Source organism: Enoplosus armatus, chromosome 20, assembly GCF_043641665.1.
Source record: "Enoplosus armatus isolate fEnoArm2 chromosome 20, fEnoArm2.hap1, whole genome shotgun sequence".
NCBI classification, from domain to species: Eukaryota; Metazoa; Chordata; class Actinopteri; order Centrarchiformes; family Enoplosidae; genus Enoplosus; species Enoplosus armatus.
In genome coordinates this window covers 5504495-5518544 of record NC_092199.1, presented here as the reverse complement: position 1 = coordinate 5518544, position 14050 = coordinate 5504495, and the positions used below count along the sequence as shown (strand labels likewise).

Here is a 14050-nt window from a genome sequence, read left to right as displayed (position 1 = left end):
CCAAGCTAAGCTAATTTGCCGTACAGACATGTAAGCGGTATCAATCTTCTCATTTAACTCTCTGCAAGAAAGCGAATAAATGCCTTTCCCAAAATGTCAAACACTTTCTTTAAAGGCTCATTATCTGATTATGTTTTGTGCGACTGTATGTCAGAGAAGTGGTGGAAGACACATGCAGATACTTCACTTCAGAAAAAGTTGAAATACCAAACTTTTTACGGTGATATTTAAAAGTAAAAGTAAAAGTAAACAAGTATTAGCGGTAAAATGTTCTGACGTATCCAAATAAAATATAAGGTATCCATAGTTATTAGATAGGTACAAACGTTTTCAGATCAGAGAGGAATCAAAGAGACACAAAAAGAAAAGATAGAAGAAGAGAAAGAGGAAAATAAAGAAAAACACATTATGTAAGAAAGCACAAGATTTAAAATATGAAACATTCATCTCATGTTCAAAGTAAAATCTGAATTTGCAATATGTGGCCAAAAGTATTTAGACAGGGGTTGTTTTTATGGTTTGGGTTAGGCCACTTCATTTTACTGAATTACTTGAATCAATTAATTCATTTAAATGGGGTGGAGGCTGTTACAACAGCAGATTAATGCCAATTGTTTTGGAATGATATGGAATCAACAATCACATGCAGGTGTAATGTTCAGGTGTCCACATACTTTTGGCCAAACAGTGTAACTGGTAACCCCAGCTGTCAGATAAATATATTAACGTAAGTATCTGTAGTGGTGGAAAAGTAGAATTACATCCCAAAATTAAAATACTTACATAAAGAAACAGGACCTCAGAAGTGTACTCATGTACTCAGTTACTTCCCACCTCTGCAGGGATAAAGTGAGAAGTATTCTGGTATTACAGATGACAGTTAATGACGCAGTAGTTTTCCCTCCTCTGAGTGCAGGATGATCTCCTTCACAGCTGGAAGTCTTTAAGGACGTGAGTGCAGCTCAGCTCAGCGCTTCACTGTGAAACCAGTTCCTGTCTGCCGCTGCAGGTCTGTCTGTAGTCTCTCTCCCTCATGTCGGCCGTGTCGTCCAGCAGCCTCGTCCGAACAGACTCATCCACCGTCATCTCGAGGGTCGCCTCTTTGAACACCTTACACACAGACACCTGCAACAGACACGGGGACGATGGTTAGATGATGGTTGTATTCTGGTGCCCATCAGGCGCCTCACTCAATAACATTATGTGATCTTATTACCTCCTGGAAGTGGAGTTTCTTGAACATGGCGATGCTGACCTGGTTGTTCAACCCAATTTTTGCTTGAAACTTTTTCACCCCAAGTTTGATGACTCCTGGTGGAGGACAACACACTGATCACCACCATTCACAAACTACTATTCACACGTTGTAACCAGAGTTTACTCCACAGTGGTGGCTGTAGTCTGAAGTGAAACATGCTTGAAAGTTTTATGAATTATAGGTCATTACAGCAGCAGCTCTCTGACTTAACACAGAAAAGCCTTATTTTCTTCCCTCAAACTATGTGCAGAACTTTATATGACTATAGCATCTTTCAAATTATTCAGAAACATTTAAGTTTTCGAGTGGAAGTTGGTGGAGTTTATGTATTGCTTCCTGCCACAGTGCCTCATTTTTCTTATACAGCCAATGCTGGTCAGATTTCTGGTCAAGAAGATGTTTTTGTTTTTTTTGCCTTAACCAGTCACTAGCAAGCGATGTATCTGTCCTGTTGACGTTGTTAAGAGCAGGTAACTTAACTTTTCCTGACAATCAATGAAATATTGAGATTTAAGAGTTGTTATTTTTTGTCTGTAATCAGTAATCTGTACAGCTGCGTCGATTTCATCCGCTGTCCACTATCTTTCTGGCTCTAGCATCTTGTTTTTCCAACCAGTGACACAGCTGACAATGAGCACCAATACAACACGTTTGCCCTTTTAACAAGCCTTTAGAAATCTTCCGACAGACTGTATGAGCTGCTCACCGTAACACATCATCATGCGTGTCACCTCTTTCCCGATGCCCTTGCCTCTGAAACTGGGCTCTGCAGTGTAGAAATAGAGAGATATATACAGGAAATGTAAACATGTAAAAACCTACAGCGCAGTTTGATTGTAGATGTTGGGACGTCACCTGCAATCATAATCTCCAGCTCAGCCAAGGACGGGTCTGTGGGGTCAGTCAGGAAGATGTTGACGTCTCCCACCATGCACTGCTCCTCTCCTACACTGGTGTCTGCCCACCGCTGCTTGTCCAAGATGATGAACGTGCACTCTGGAGAGATAGAATTTAAAGAAAAAATAATAAGACAGCTTTTCTTTAAGTAAAGGTTGAAACATTTTACTTGTGCTTGGCCTCGGGATGGTGTGGTCTCATATTTTCATATCATAGCCAATGATTATCAGTTATTTACAAAAGCTATGAGCAAACAAATCTGAAGAATGGTGGTTTAAATATATCTAAACAATATGTTGATTTTGGAAGCTATTAAAGATGAGCAGTCGCTTTAAACCTGGAAAGCTGATGCTGGCTGATCTGTAGCAATAAAGAAAGCTATTTAGAGCATTTATAACATCTGACCCCTTACTGTCACTATCTTCCCTCCAGCTCTTCTGCATGTCGTACTCCTGTTCCAGGGTCAGCGGCTCTGAAGCGGTCAGCTCCTGCAGCTCCGGAGACTTCATCCACTCATGATACCTGCAAAAGGGAAAGGACTGAAGTTGGTTGCCAGTTAAAGAGAAACGCAAAGGAAAATATTTCTCAGATGATTATTACACCACAACAACTAGATATCATATTAAGAGCATAAAGATAAAAAAAAAACTTTCAGATTTGTGAAAACATTTTTTTAAAAGGAGCAATTTCATTGTTTATCTTTGTACAGAGCTGATAACTAGCACAAGGTCCACATCGAAACACACTTTGGTTTGACTCCTAAAATTGAGCCTCTTTACTTTAGTATTTATACTTTATATACTTTTATGTACTGACTATAATGTGTCCGATGTATCAATGAGTCTCGAAAACCAACAAAGTATAGAAAGTATAGATATTCTTGTTTACTTCTTAATTGTCCCCTACTTCCTGATTTAAACAATAATTATACTATTTTTAGACTGTATTTTAAAACTGAGATCGAAAGTTCAGTCAAGACCGTCAAGTCGGCTTTTAAGCCATAATGGACAAGAAGTCTTGAAGAGCTACATCTACATGACAACTGAACAAACTCCATCTGCTGATGAAGTGTGTGATATGATTGAAAGCTCCAGAACAGCTACTAAATAGACCTTGTGTTGAGATTACTCTGTCAACTATTGACTACGACTTAGTGATACATTGATACATTTAAATGACATCAATGTTTTTATCAATACCTTCATGCTGACTTGCCCATATGAATGAAAATTATGATTTAAAATTATATTAAATTGGTCTCGTGTAGGTTAGCACACTTATTTTGATTTCTTATTTAGGTAAAATCATAAAGGCGACTTGTTTTAAGGATCAGCAAATGAAATAAATAAGCAGAAAGGAGAATAAAATCGACAAACAGAATGAATGAATACAGGTAACGGACAGTGATGCTCTCGTGTCTAACAGCAGCTGGCCGGAAGTTACAGACAAACTACCAGCTGTTCATGTTACCTGGGCACGTGCTCTGCGTTGTAAGGCACCAGCACGACTTTGTGTCCCTCCAGTAACGTGTTCTCATTTATCTTCATGATGCTGAAACCAGATATGAACCACCAATTTGACTGATAATAACTTTAACGAGGCTTCTAGTTCATGATTTCAACTTCCTCAGTCACTTCCTGATTTACACTCGTTGGCTCAAACTGCAGCTGCGCTCACTGACATGAAGGCGGAAGTCGCCACCTGCTGGACAACATTAGGAAGTACCGAAGAGCTGCTGAAGAGATTTCTGACTTTGACTTCTGAATTCTTTAAAAAATCTTTATTGAAATTCAGTTTTAGATGTAGATATAGACACATAACAAAATAACATATATTTTAAAAGAAATAAATAAGAAAATAAATAAAGGGCCCCTTAACTTTGTCAGCTCCAAAAGCTGAAACCATGTAGATGCTGTCAAACTAGGCCATGCATTTACTGTCTGTATTTCTTTTTTTTATGACCAAACTCTTACAAAATCGTATTTATTTTTCCCCACAGGCGCTCCCTGTTTTTTCACTGACGCTTAGCTCACATACAGATAATATTGATTTAGCTGTTGCTCAGTTTAAACAATTATAAACCCATAGGATGTGTTATAAAGGTATCCATTGACTCTCAACCAGTAAGTGATACTGTAAAATATTACGAAGGTGTAACACGTAAATTCTCTTCTAATATCAAGCTGCAAGGTACTTAATTAGCAGTTGCAAAATTCTATTGAAGTGAGAGAGCCTGTTTTTAAAAAACAAATCAAGTCTTCTCTAGATGAAGGGTATTAATTAAGACGTCCAGCCACATTAATGGTTGAGACAGTAGTTTTCTTCCCATGTGGAAGTATAAGAAGACAGAATGGGACTCTGAGCCATAGAGAGGTTCAGTTAAGGATCTGATTCTAGATTAGAGGCAATGACTATAGAAATTATGTCAGAAATGTTGAATGAATTTTAGAACACACGAAAAAACTAAAAAAGTAAAGTAGTGTCTGAGGACTGCCGATTGTAGATGTGGATCTGATGTTTCTGTCCCCTTAGGACAAGGTTTTGGTTTCATGTTTGTTATAAGAGTCCAGAATTCTTGAGGGAGGTCAGAAGTGATTTTAACTGTTGTTCCCCAAATTCTTGATTCAGTTCCTTTATTCAACTTGTACTGGCTTTTGCAAATGATGGTTTTATTATTTCAGACTATATAAATACATTATATGGTTCGAGGAGTTAAGTGGCCCTGCCCAGTCCGTGCCACAGCTTGACCGGTTCCTGTGGTGTGTTGACCATGTCCATCCAGTGCTGCAGCTGCAGGCCCCTGGCGTACATGAAGGGACCCAAGACCAGCACTCCCAGCAGGGCCGGAGGCTCTGGGAGAAAAATAAAGACACAGCTGGTCTTATCTCCGGAGCTGAAAAACCAATACTGACGTTCATGTGAGAAATCTTTACAACTCCAGATCTTCAGGAATAAGGACAAACACTGTTTCTTTGACTCTCTCATCAGGCATTTCTGAGTTTACAATTGTTTGTAATTTATAAATGAATTAAACAGAATTAAAGTATTAAAATTTGTGAACACTCCACTCTCGATTTTAGCATCTTTGGTTAAACCTTGAGTAACGTTATAAATTCACTTTGAATAAGTACAGTATAAATTATTATGTATAAATGACTTTACAGTTGATGCTCGCAATGTCTTTGTGATTTTAACATATATAATGTGGGATTAAGTGGTTGACCTTCTCACCTGCCTTTTATAAAACATAAATTATGAGTCCCACAAGGATCTGATGTGGTCTGTCCTAAAATTACAAAAGATTTAGGTCTTTGAAGGAGCTCCACGCAGTCATTAGATTAGAAATATTATTATTACTCTAAGGAAAGAAGGATTATCCGAGCCAACAATTAAGTCAAAATAAGATTTGTTGTATTTGCATGGGAATAATACAGCACACTGGAATTAAAACAGAAATAATTTATCATGCACATTAAGTTGACCTTTTCACCTGAGCGGACGTTGTTTGGATGCTGCAGCTCGAATCTCAGACAGGCCTCGTCCAGGTGCTGCGAGCGGAGTTTAAAGGTCATCCTGTGGTTGAAATAGGGGTCGTTGTCACCTTTCAACACACAGCTGCGCTTGATCTTCACCACCTGAGTGTGTATCTGTAAGCTCACCTGGACACACACACCTGGGAAACGCACAGAGGCTGTATTACCAACACTCAGACTTCCACACATCCACAAGATTTCTCCATGAACCCGAGAGACCTCACATACCTGCGTCTGTGAGCAGCTGGAGGCCTCGAGCCCTCAGAACCACCACAGAGAGGCGCTGCAGACTCGGACTGTAGCTGAGAGATATCTGCACATCCCCCAGCTCTGAACACTGAGAGAGGTCAGAGGTGACAGAATGAGTGTGAGCGTTCATTTAATGCATTTAATGCGTGTTGTCTCTGCGTGTACCTGTGTGTCGTCCTCCGTCTCCAGGTCCCTCCAGAGCACCCTGCCGGCCTGACCGAGCTCCCCCTCCAGAGGAAACAGCACCCTGCCCACCGCGTGGCGTTTGCCGTCTTGCTCCACACTCAGCACACACACGCTCAGGGTGCTCTGAGGCACACACCGTCCTGACACCTGTGGTGGAAACAAACAGGAAGTGTGTGAGACCTCTTTTGTTTCTATGGTTACATCTGATTCCCCAGCTGCTGTGTGTCTCAGCAGATTAAAAAACTCCTGTAAACATCTGCGTCCTCGCCTGGAAAACGAAGCAGTCGTTGAACTCTGGGTCGGGCCCCGTGCCCCTGGCCTTGGCCTGGCGGGGCCGCCGGTCGTCAGGGAGGAGCCGGAGCTCCACCAGTGTGACGTTGCCGTGGAAACGGGGAGGGAGATTGCCAAGGCGGAGCAGGGAGATCATGAGCTGCTCGCTGCTGTGTCTGTACTCCACAGAGAAGCAGAGGCGGGTGGCCATGCCGGGTGGAGGGGCCACCACCTCGTTCAGAGGAGGAACAGAGTAGAGACCAGCCAGCACCGTCCCCACCGGGTACAATCCTGATGGAAACAGATTGAAGGTGTAAGGATATTTTAGGAAGTTTGTGGGATTTATCTTTGATTCTAGATCCAAATTTTAACTACTTGAACTTAATACATATATCTATCAGCGATATATATCTATCTGACGGTCTTTGGTCCAGACTGAAATATCTTGACAACTATTTCATGTATTGCCATGAATTCTTCCACAGATATTCATGGTCCCCAGAGGATGAATCCCACTGACTTTGGTGATCTTCTGACTTTTCCTCTAGCGCCACCATGACGGTGACATTTGTGGTTCAGAGTGAAATATGTTGACAAGGTTTTCCATGAAATTTGGTACGTTCAAGGTCACCATGGGAATGAACTGGAACAACTCCACGATACTTATGCAGTTTACAATAAAAATGTAGATTTATGACTTGAGATGTATAGTCATTTTTGACACAATGGATGTCAATAATGTAAAACAAAGGAGACAAAAGCAGACTTCCTATTTCTAACCCAGCTGAAATGATGACTGTTGCTAGCAGATTTTATCCTAAATTAAAAATGCATGATATTGTGCTAAGAGGCTAAGGCAACAATAACAACAATAAGTCTTATGAATTTGACTTTAAAAGTTCAGAGGGACTCTAACCAGATTGACATGCTGTCAAATAAAGGCAATAATGACCTACTGCTTACTGAGAGTGACCCACGATGAGCCAGTATGTCCCTCTGGGCCTCCATCTTCAGGTCCTCCATCTTCATCTCCTCCTCATTTTTCAGATCACCGTGGTTTTGTGTCATGAAGCGAGGAGGCAGGGTGAAAGGGATCTCACTGGGCCTTTCACACACAGAGATAAATGTTTTTCAATCATTAATTGTGCCTTTAATTCTGCAGCATTTTAAATATCAACTTATTGTGCTACAACTCTTAAAATCAAGACTGCAGGCCCCATAAACCCTGACTCTATGTAGGACTATGTGCGTGTCGTATGTGAAAGTGTTTTTTCATGGTACTCACGTGGCCCAGGAGCCCTGAGAGACCTGGATCACCGGAGCAGAGCATGCTGGTACCGAAGGCACTGTAGAGAGCAGCTCCTCGTATTGACTCTGATCCTTCTTCTTCCTCCACAGACAGTACACCATCAGACCCAGCAGCAGCAACAGGAGACCCACAGACAGACCAACAGCCAACAGTAACACCTGGTCTGACCAAACAAACACATTAACAAGGAAAATAAGACCAAAAGTGTATTGCAGGCATTGGTTATAATGCAGTTTCCACTCACCTGCCATGCTTAATTCAACTGTCTTCGTCTTTTCTTCTCGTCAGCTCAGACAGGCTGACTTTCTCCAGCTGAAGCTACTTCTAAGCATTAGTTATTGACGTGAGAGACTCTTGTAGTCGACCAGTTTAACAGTGGTGTGTGAAGTGTGCACTGAGTACAACACAGCTGGCTGATTCTCACCATTTCGTGCTGTTATCTGGCTTTTTGGTTGGTGGCTACACTCATACCCCTTTTAAAGGATCACACCACTAATTTAGGATGTTTTAGCCCATTCACAAATTACATGTACTTTACATTACAGCTAAGCATTTGCAAACCATACTGTTGTGTTTTAGATTGTTGATTGTCTTGTTAAGGAGCTAAAAGTTGCTGATAAAGTCCTGTAAGTGTTTATCTCTTAGTTCGTGGCTCGGCTCTAGGAATGGTTTGTTGGTCCACCACTTTGGTCCAAACTGAAATATCTGAAGAACTCTTTGAAGGATTGCCATGAAATCTGATACCCAGAGGATGAATCTTAATGACTTTGGTGATCCCCTGACTTTTCATCTAGAACCATCATCAGGTCAAACTGTCCATTTATTATTTATTACAAATATATATATATATATACAGTATATGTCCAATATGTTGTTTTATGACCGTTCCCATCAGCCTCAGCTGTACTTTGAGTTTAGTGCTAAATATCAAATGTTAGCATGCTAACATGCTAAACTAAGACAGTGAACATGGTAATTGTCATTGCGAGTATGCTGATGTTAGCTAAGTACAGCCGCACAGAGCCGTTAGCATGGCTGTAGACTTTTAGTCTTGTTTTATATTCATCCACTGCTTTAAATAGTTCCATCCGACCCGCCTCACAAACAATAACATGCATGTAATATGACTTCCCTGACAACTGATCTGGTCTTAACTCAGAATCAAATGCTCATTAGCCACTCATCCCCGCACCGTTGTTTCACTGATACGCACACATGCACACGCTGTTCAGAGATTGGACGGCAGCTAATGAGATGACAGCTAATCCTAAGAGCTAAAGGTAGAGTAATGGCCTCCTCTCTTACACACATGCACACAACACACATTCACAAACAGAAATCCTCATATTCACACTGAGGTCCAGTTAGATACAGAAGAGAAGATAAAGCTGAAGACACAACAGAGGTCTCAAACAGTGTTCGAGGCTGTGAGGGTGGCTGGAAACAAGAAAGGTGATTTAAGAAGCGAGGTAGGAAGGCTGGAAGGAATGAGGGGAGGAAGGAGAGACGCCATTTAGCACTACCTGCTCTGTGGCAGGGCAGAGGGCAAAACAGGACACAAGGTGTGAATTTAAAGGTAAGAGGTTATTTTTCTCTTTTATCTGACATCGCACTGTATTTTTGTGCACACGGATGATCATTTATGTGTGTTAACTGGGTGTTTATTCATCCAGTACAAACTGTAAGGTAGTCTGGATATCTGTAGGTCTGATGTCACCTGTGTCGAAGCGCTACTAGGTCAGTTTGGGACACTGGCGGATTTGACAGTTTGGTAGTTAGTTTTAACATAAATATGGATTTATTCATGTTCTTGTGTTTCTAAATCAGGCATTGATTTTCAATAAGTAAGGTACTGAAGAACTGGCATAATCTGCTTTAAAAAATTATAAATAAACAAAAGAATAAAATTAGGCACAACATGCGCACTAACTCTGCTGGAAAATAAGAAAACAGGTTAATTGTAATTTCTTATAAGCTCTACCATTCATTCTCGCTGTATCTCCCTTTCTTTGTCTCTTGTGCTTCTTTGTCTCCTGAAGGCCAAATGCTCTCTTGTCTTGATTAATCTACACTGTCTCAACAATTGAATAATCTGGATCATGTAATCCCATTAGGCTAATCTGGGAGTGCCTGTGAATGTGTGGTTTGTGTGTGCTTGTGTGTGCTTGTGTGTGTGTGTGTGTGTGCACTGACTGAGTTGAGGGTGTGTTTCACAGTCAGAAAGAAAGAAAAGATTAAAGGAATAGTTTGACATTTTGGGAAATACGCTTATTTGCTTTCTTGCAGAGAGTTAGATGAGAAGATTGATACCACTTTTATGTCTGTACGGTAAATACGAAGCTTGAGCCAACCGCTGGTTAGTTTACCTTACGGGAACCTGCCTGGATCTGTCCAAAGGTAACAAAATCCACCTTCCTGCACCACTAAAGCTCACTAATTAACATGTTACATTTTGTTTGTTTAATCTGTTCAAAAGCCAAAGTGTAAAAATGTATATGCGGGACTATTTCTTGGCCCGGGGGCAGTGGCTTTCTGGAGTCTCAGCTGGTTGCCTAGCAATGAGAAGACATCAGGCTAACTGTTCCCTCCTGTTTTCAGTCTCTATGCTAAGCTAAGCTAACCAGCGGCAGGCTGTAGCTTCATATTAAATGGAGCAATACGAGAGTGGTGTCAATCTTCTCATCTAACTCTTTCCAACAGTAAGCGTATTTCCCAAAAGGGCGAAATATTGCTTTGAAGTGGCTATAATTTATATTTATATAATATAATTCAGCTCATTGTTTATCAGTTTGGCCCAGATTAAATTAAATTAATGATAATGTTGCTCCATAGCTGCTGGATGCGTAAATAAGCAACCGTTTGTTAACAAGTTCACCATATCATCTTAAAAGCTGATGATATGTCAATGTTGTGCTGAATCAGCTGTTGAAGGTTTAAGGATAAAGAGCGAACAAACACTCAAAGATGTGTCTTTCTTCACAGGTTGGTGCTGTTGCCATGGCGAGGCCCAGGCGCCCTGCATCTGAGAGCTACCAGCCAGTCTGTTATTCAGGCAGTCAGTCGGTCTCTTTCTCCAGTGAAGCTGGGATTGTGGGACTGGAGGACGAGGATGATTGCTCGCCCATTTTCTCCCTCTCTAAGAGTTCCATGGATGTGGTCATGGTGACGGGGCAGCCGCACAAGCGGGACCCGGTCTGGACCAGAACTGACCTGAGACGCAGCTCCAGCACCAACACACACTCTGAGCAGAACGCAATGACGCTCCAGCAGCTGCACCCTCACATGTGGCAGCACATCAACGCCAGCAGCCACCAGTTGCCACTCACAGCCAAAAACATGGACGTGCACAGCCCCCCTGCCCTCAGCGAGCGCTGGATCGCCAACATGCAGCGCTGGAGTGGGTGTAGCGGCAGCACACACAGCCGCAGCAGCACTCCAGACACGATTGTATGGAAAGATGGGACCTCAGGCCCCTCGAGTCTAAGCCAGGACACCACCTGCTCTGCTGCGCCGGACTCTCCCATGTCCAAACCCTCCACACCCTCTCACTTCATCTCCCCCCTGCAGACTCCAACTTTACCACCTGTAGATCTTTTAACTTCTTCTTCTTCTTCGCTTATAACACTGAGCAGACATCAGCAGAAAGACTTACTTGCGTCCCCGCCCTCACCCTCCCCACTGCTGTCACCCCTGCAGGCTAAAAGCTCCTCACCCTTGCCGTCAAACTCCCCCAATCTCCACCAGCTCACCAGCACAGAGGATGAGGGCTTCCTGGAGAATAATTTGCTTTCTTTTACATTCCCTTCCCCGATCCCGTCGTCCGTTAGCTTAGCAGAAGCAGGAGTGTCATCAGATCCCGGATGCCTTGTTGATGACGTGATAGAGGAGCTGCACAGTCCACAGTTATCTGAGGACGGAGGACTGAGAAGCCCAGTGCAAATGTCCAGCTACTTGAAGCTTAATTCTCCAGCAGAGGAACAGGAATCAGGAAGAGGAGCCTCAGTTTGTCATCTTGAGCTGCCATGGCAGCCGGGGCAAAGCTGTCTGACGGGCCGAGGTTGGAGATCACCCCTGGTTGCTTCCTTGAGTGACTCGCAATTGGGTGACTGCTGCAGGTGCACCTTGAACACCAGACAGGGCATCACAAAGCTGCACAGGGATGAAGGTACAATGACCTCACGGCTGGAGCTGGTAGACGCAGCGGTGCAGACAATCTCTCCTATCGGCTCCTTGTGGGGCCTCAGGAGGAACATCTCCACCTCCAACATGGACTCCCACTCCATCTTGGGCTCACCTCCTGGATCTAAACTGAACCTGAAGTCTTCAGTGGGGTCAAACTCCAATCTGGTGTCCCCGTCCTCTAGCATGTTCCCGGCGAGCAGCGGAGAGGAGGAGGAGGAGAGGCGAGGAGACGACCCCACGTGGGACGTTAACTCCTCCGATCTGGAGAGGAGGAGGTCTTGTCTGAAGATCCAGGGGGAGGTGAGGGACAAGCTGGGGAGGAGGAGCAGCATGAAGCAGGTGCAGTGGGACGAGGACGGGATGACGTGGGATGTTCATGGAGCTTCTGTGGACCCGGAGATGCTGACCACAGCCATACGGAAGCATCTGGAGCTCCAGAACAGCCCCAAACCAGCGAGACGCACCTCCAAGAAGAAGAAAGCACCCAAACCTCCTCTCATGGCGAACGTGGTAAAGGCCATGACCCCAGGCCTCAATCAGCCTGTGATGATTACCACGTCGACTTGTATGGTGGAGGGTGAGAGCGAGGGGACGTCGGAGGCAGATGGAGGGAAGGAGGTGGAGGAGGAAGGAGGAGGCAAAAAGGAGGAGATGGTAGAAGCTGCTTGTAGAATAAGCAGAGCAGAGGCAGACAGTGCAAAGGAAGAGGAGGAGGTGTACGGAGAGGAAGGCACCAGCCATCCTAAGTCACCTTCGCACGGTAGTGGACACAGCCGCAAGAAGAGTGTGATCAGGTCACTGAGGAGGCCTGGGTGGTGTGGAGGCTCCAGGAAGGCAGAGGACTGATCCTGGAGACTAATCTAATGGCTTTGATTAGCGTATTGATTAACTTTAGCTGATCAAGTTCTCATTTTGCACGAAAGCTCTACTAATAAACTGAATGAAGCTCAGAGAGACACCGAAAGCAGTTATCACTGTCATGTGGTTTTATCCTGCTGCTGTCTAGATTTTCTTTTCATCATTTGGTAAAAAGGTTGAGATGCAATTTGTCCCTCCACTCATCAGGATCCACTGTTTCCACAAGTGATTTCAAAATCCTATTTCTGTTCATTTTCTTACCAGAATCTCTCTAAACATTGTCCTCTTACTGTCCAGTCAGCGTAGTGTAGATGAGAGAAGAGAGCAGTTGATAAAAGTGATACCATCAATCATTGCGATGTGCTGTCCCTGGGTTTTGCCTCTCAGGCAACATAAAGGCTACCTTAACTTGTTGGTTGAGGTTGTTAAGGCTGAAAGGAATACCTGCAGACGCTGCTCATTTTTTATTTTTCTTACTTCATTGTGCCCCCCCCCCCCCCCACTCCTGAAAACAAACATACACTGTTTAGATGCATTTCTAGTGAGGTCTTCATAAAAGTCACCGGTAAATTAGTTGAGAAAACTACCAGGAAGTCGTGCATTTTTTAATGTAGATGTTCAATAAAACAGAATTGTGTCTTTGTATCTCTGTTGCTCTAAAACAAATGTTTGGTTTTAAGTTTAAAAATTGTTATTATTATGAGTACAGTTTTACTTGAGTATCTTTATATGGAATTTTATAGTAGAGCCCAACCAATATTGTATTTTTGAGGCCTCATATTGATATTTGAAAGTATGATAACGACATATTGGCTGTTTTTTTTTTAAACATAAACACACAACATAAACCATCATTTTTGATAATATGGTTCCTTGAAATTTGGTTATTTATTAATTGTGACACTTTTTCAAAACGACCTAAAACATTCAGTGTCGTCAGCATTTTTGTACTGAAACTTCTTGTTACCTAACGGCCAGATACAGATAAATCTGTGATAAACTAAAAACCGATAATGCTTTGACCGTCTGCTTCACTATATTTCAGAGGGAAATATTGTACATTTTACTTCACATTTCCACAACATTTATTTGACAGCTTAAGTTACTAGTTTGCTTAACTTTTGCTCACGAGTAAAAACAATTAAACATGTAATCTGTTTATAAAAGCAGTATATAAGGAATAAACAATAAAATAATATTATAAAATGACAATTCTGCATAATCAATTATTTTAGTTTTGATACTTTAAGTACATTTAGCTGACAATAATTCTGGACTTTTACCTAAGTAAAAGATCTGTATACTTCT

The 14050-nt window shown here is 42.5% G+C and overlaps 2 protein-coding genes across 2 annotated transcripts; both read right to left on the bottom strand.

Annotated features, from left to right (window-relative positions):
* Positions 1–877: 877 nt before the first annotated feature.
* On the bottom strand, positions 878–3702 carry nat9 (N-acetyltransferase 9). Its single transcript, XM_070927393.1, has 6 exons — positions 3626–3702; positions 2568–2677; positions 2114–2254; positions 1965–2024; positions 1217–1311; positions 878–1125 (listed from the first exon to the last, which is right to left on the bottom strand). Exons 1-6 carry the CDS (start codon positions 3700–3702, stop codon positions 976–978), a joined length of 633 nt encoding a protein of 210 aa, XP_070783494.1. The 3' UTR covers positions 878–975.
* Positions 3703–4867: 1165 nt separating this feature from the next.
* On the bottom strand, positions 4868–7863 carry syt15 (synaptotagmin XV). The gene is made up of 7 exons (XM_070927509.1): positions 7679–7863; positions 7350–7498; positions 6392–6684; positions 6103–6270; positions 5917–6025; positions 5646–5828; positions 4868–5007 (listed from the first exon to the last, which is right to left on the bottom strand). The coding sequence occupies exons 1-7, from the start codon at positions 7801–7803 to the stop codon at positions 4868–4870; spliced, it is 1167 nt and encodes a 388-aa protein (XP_070783610.1). The 5' UTR covers positions 7804–7863.
* Between the last annotated feature and the right edge of the window lie 6187 nt (positions 7864–14050).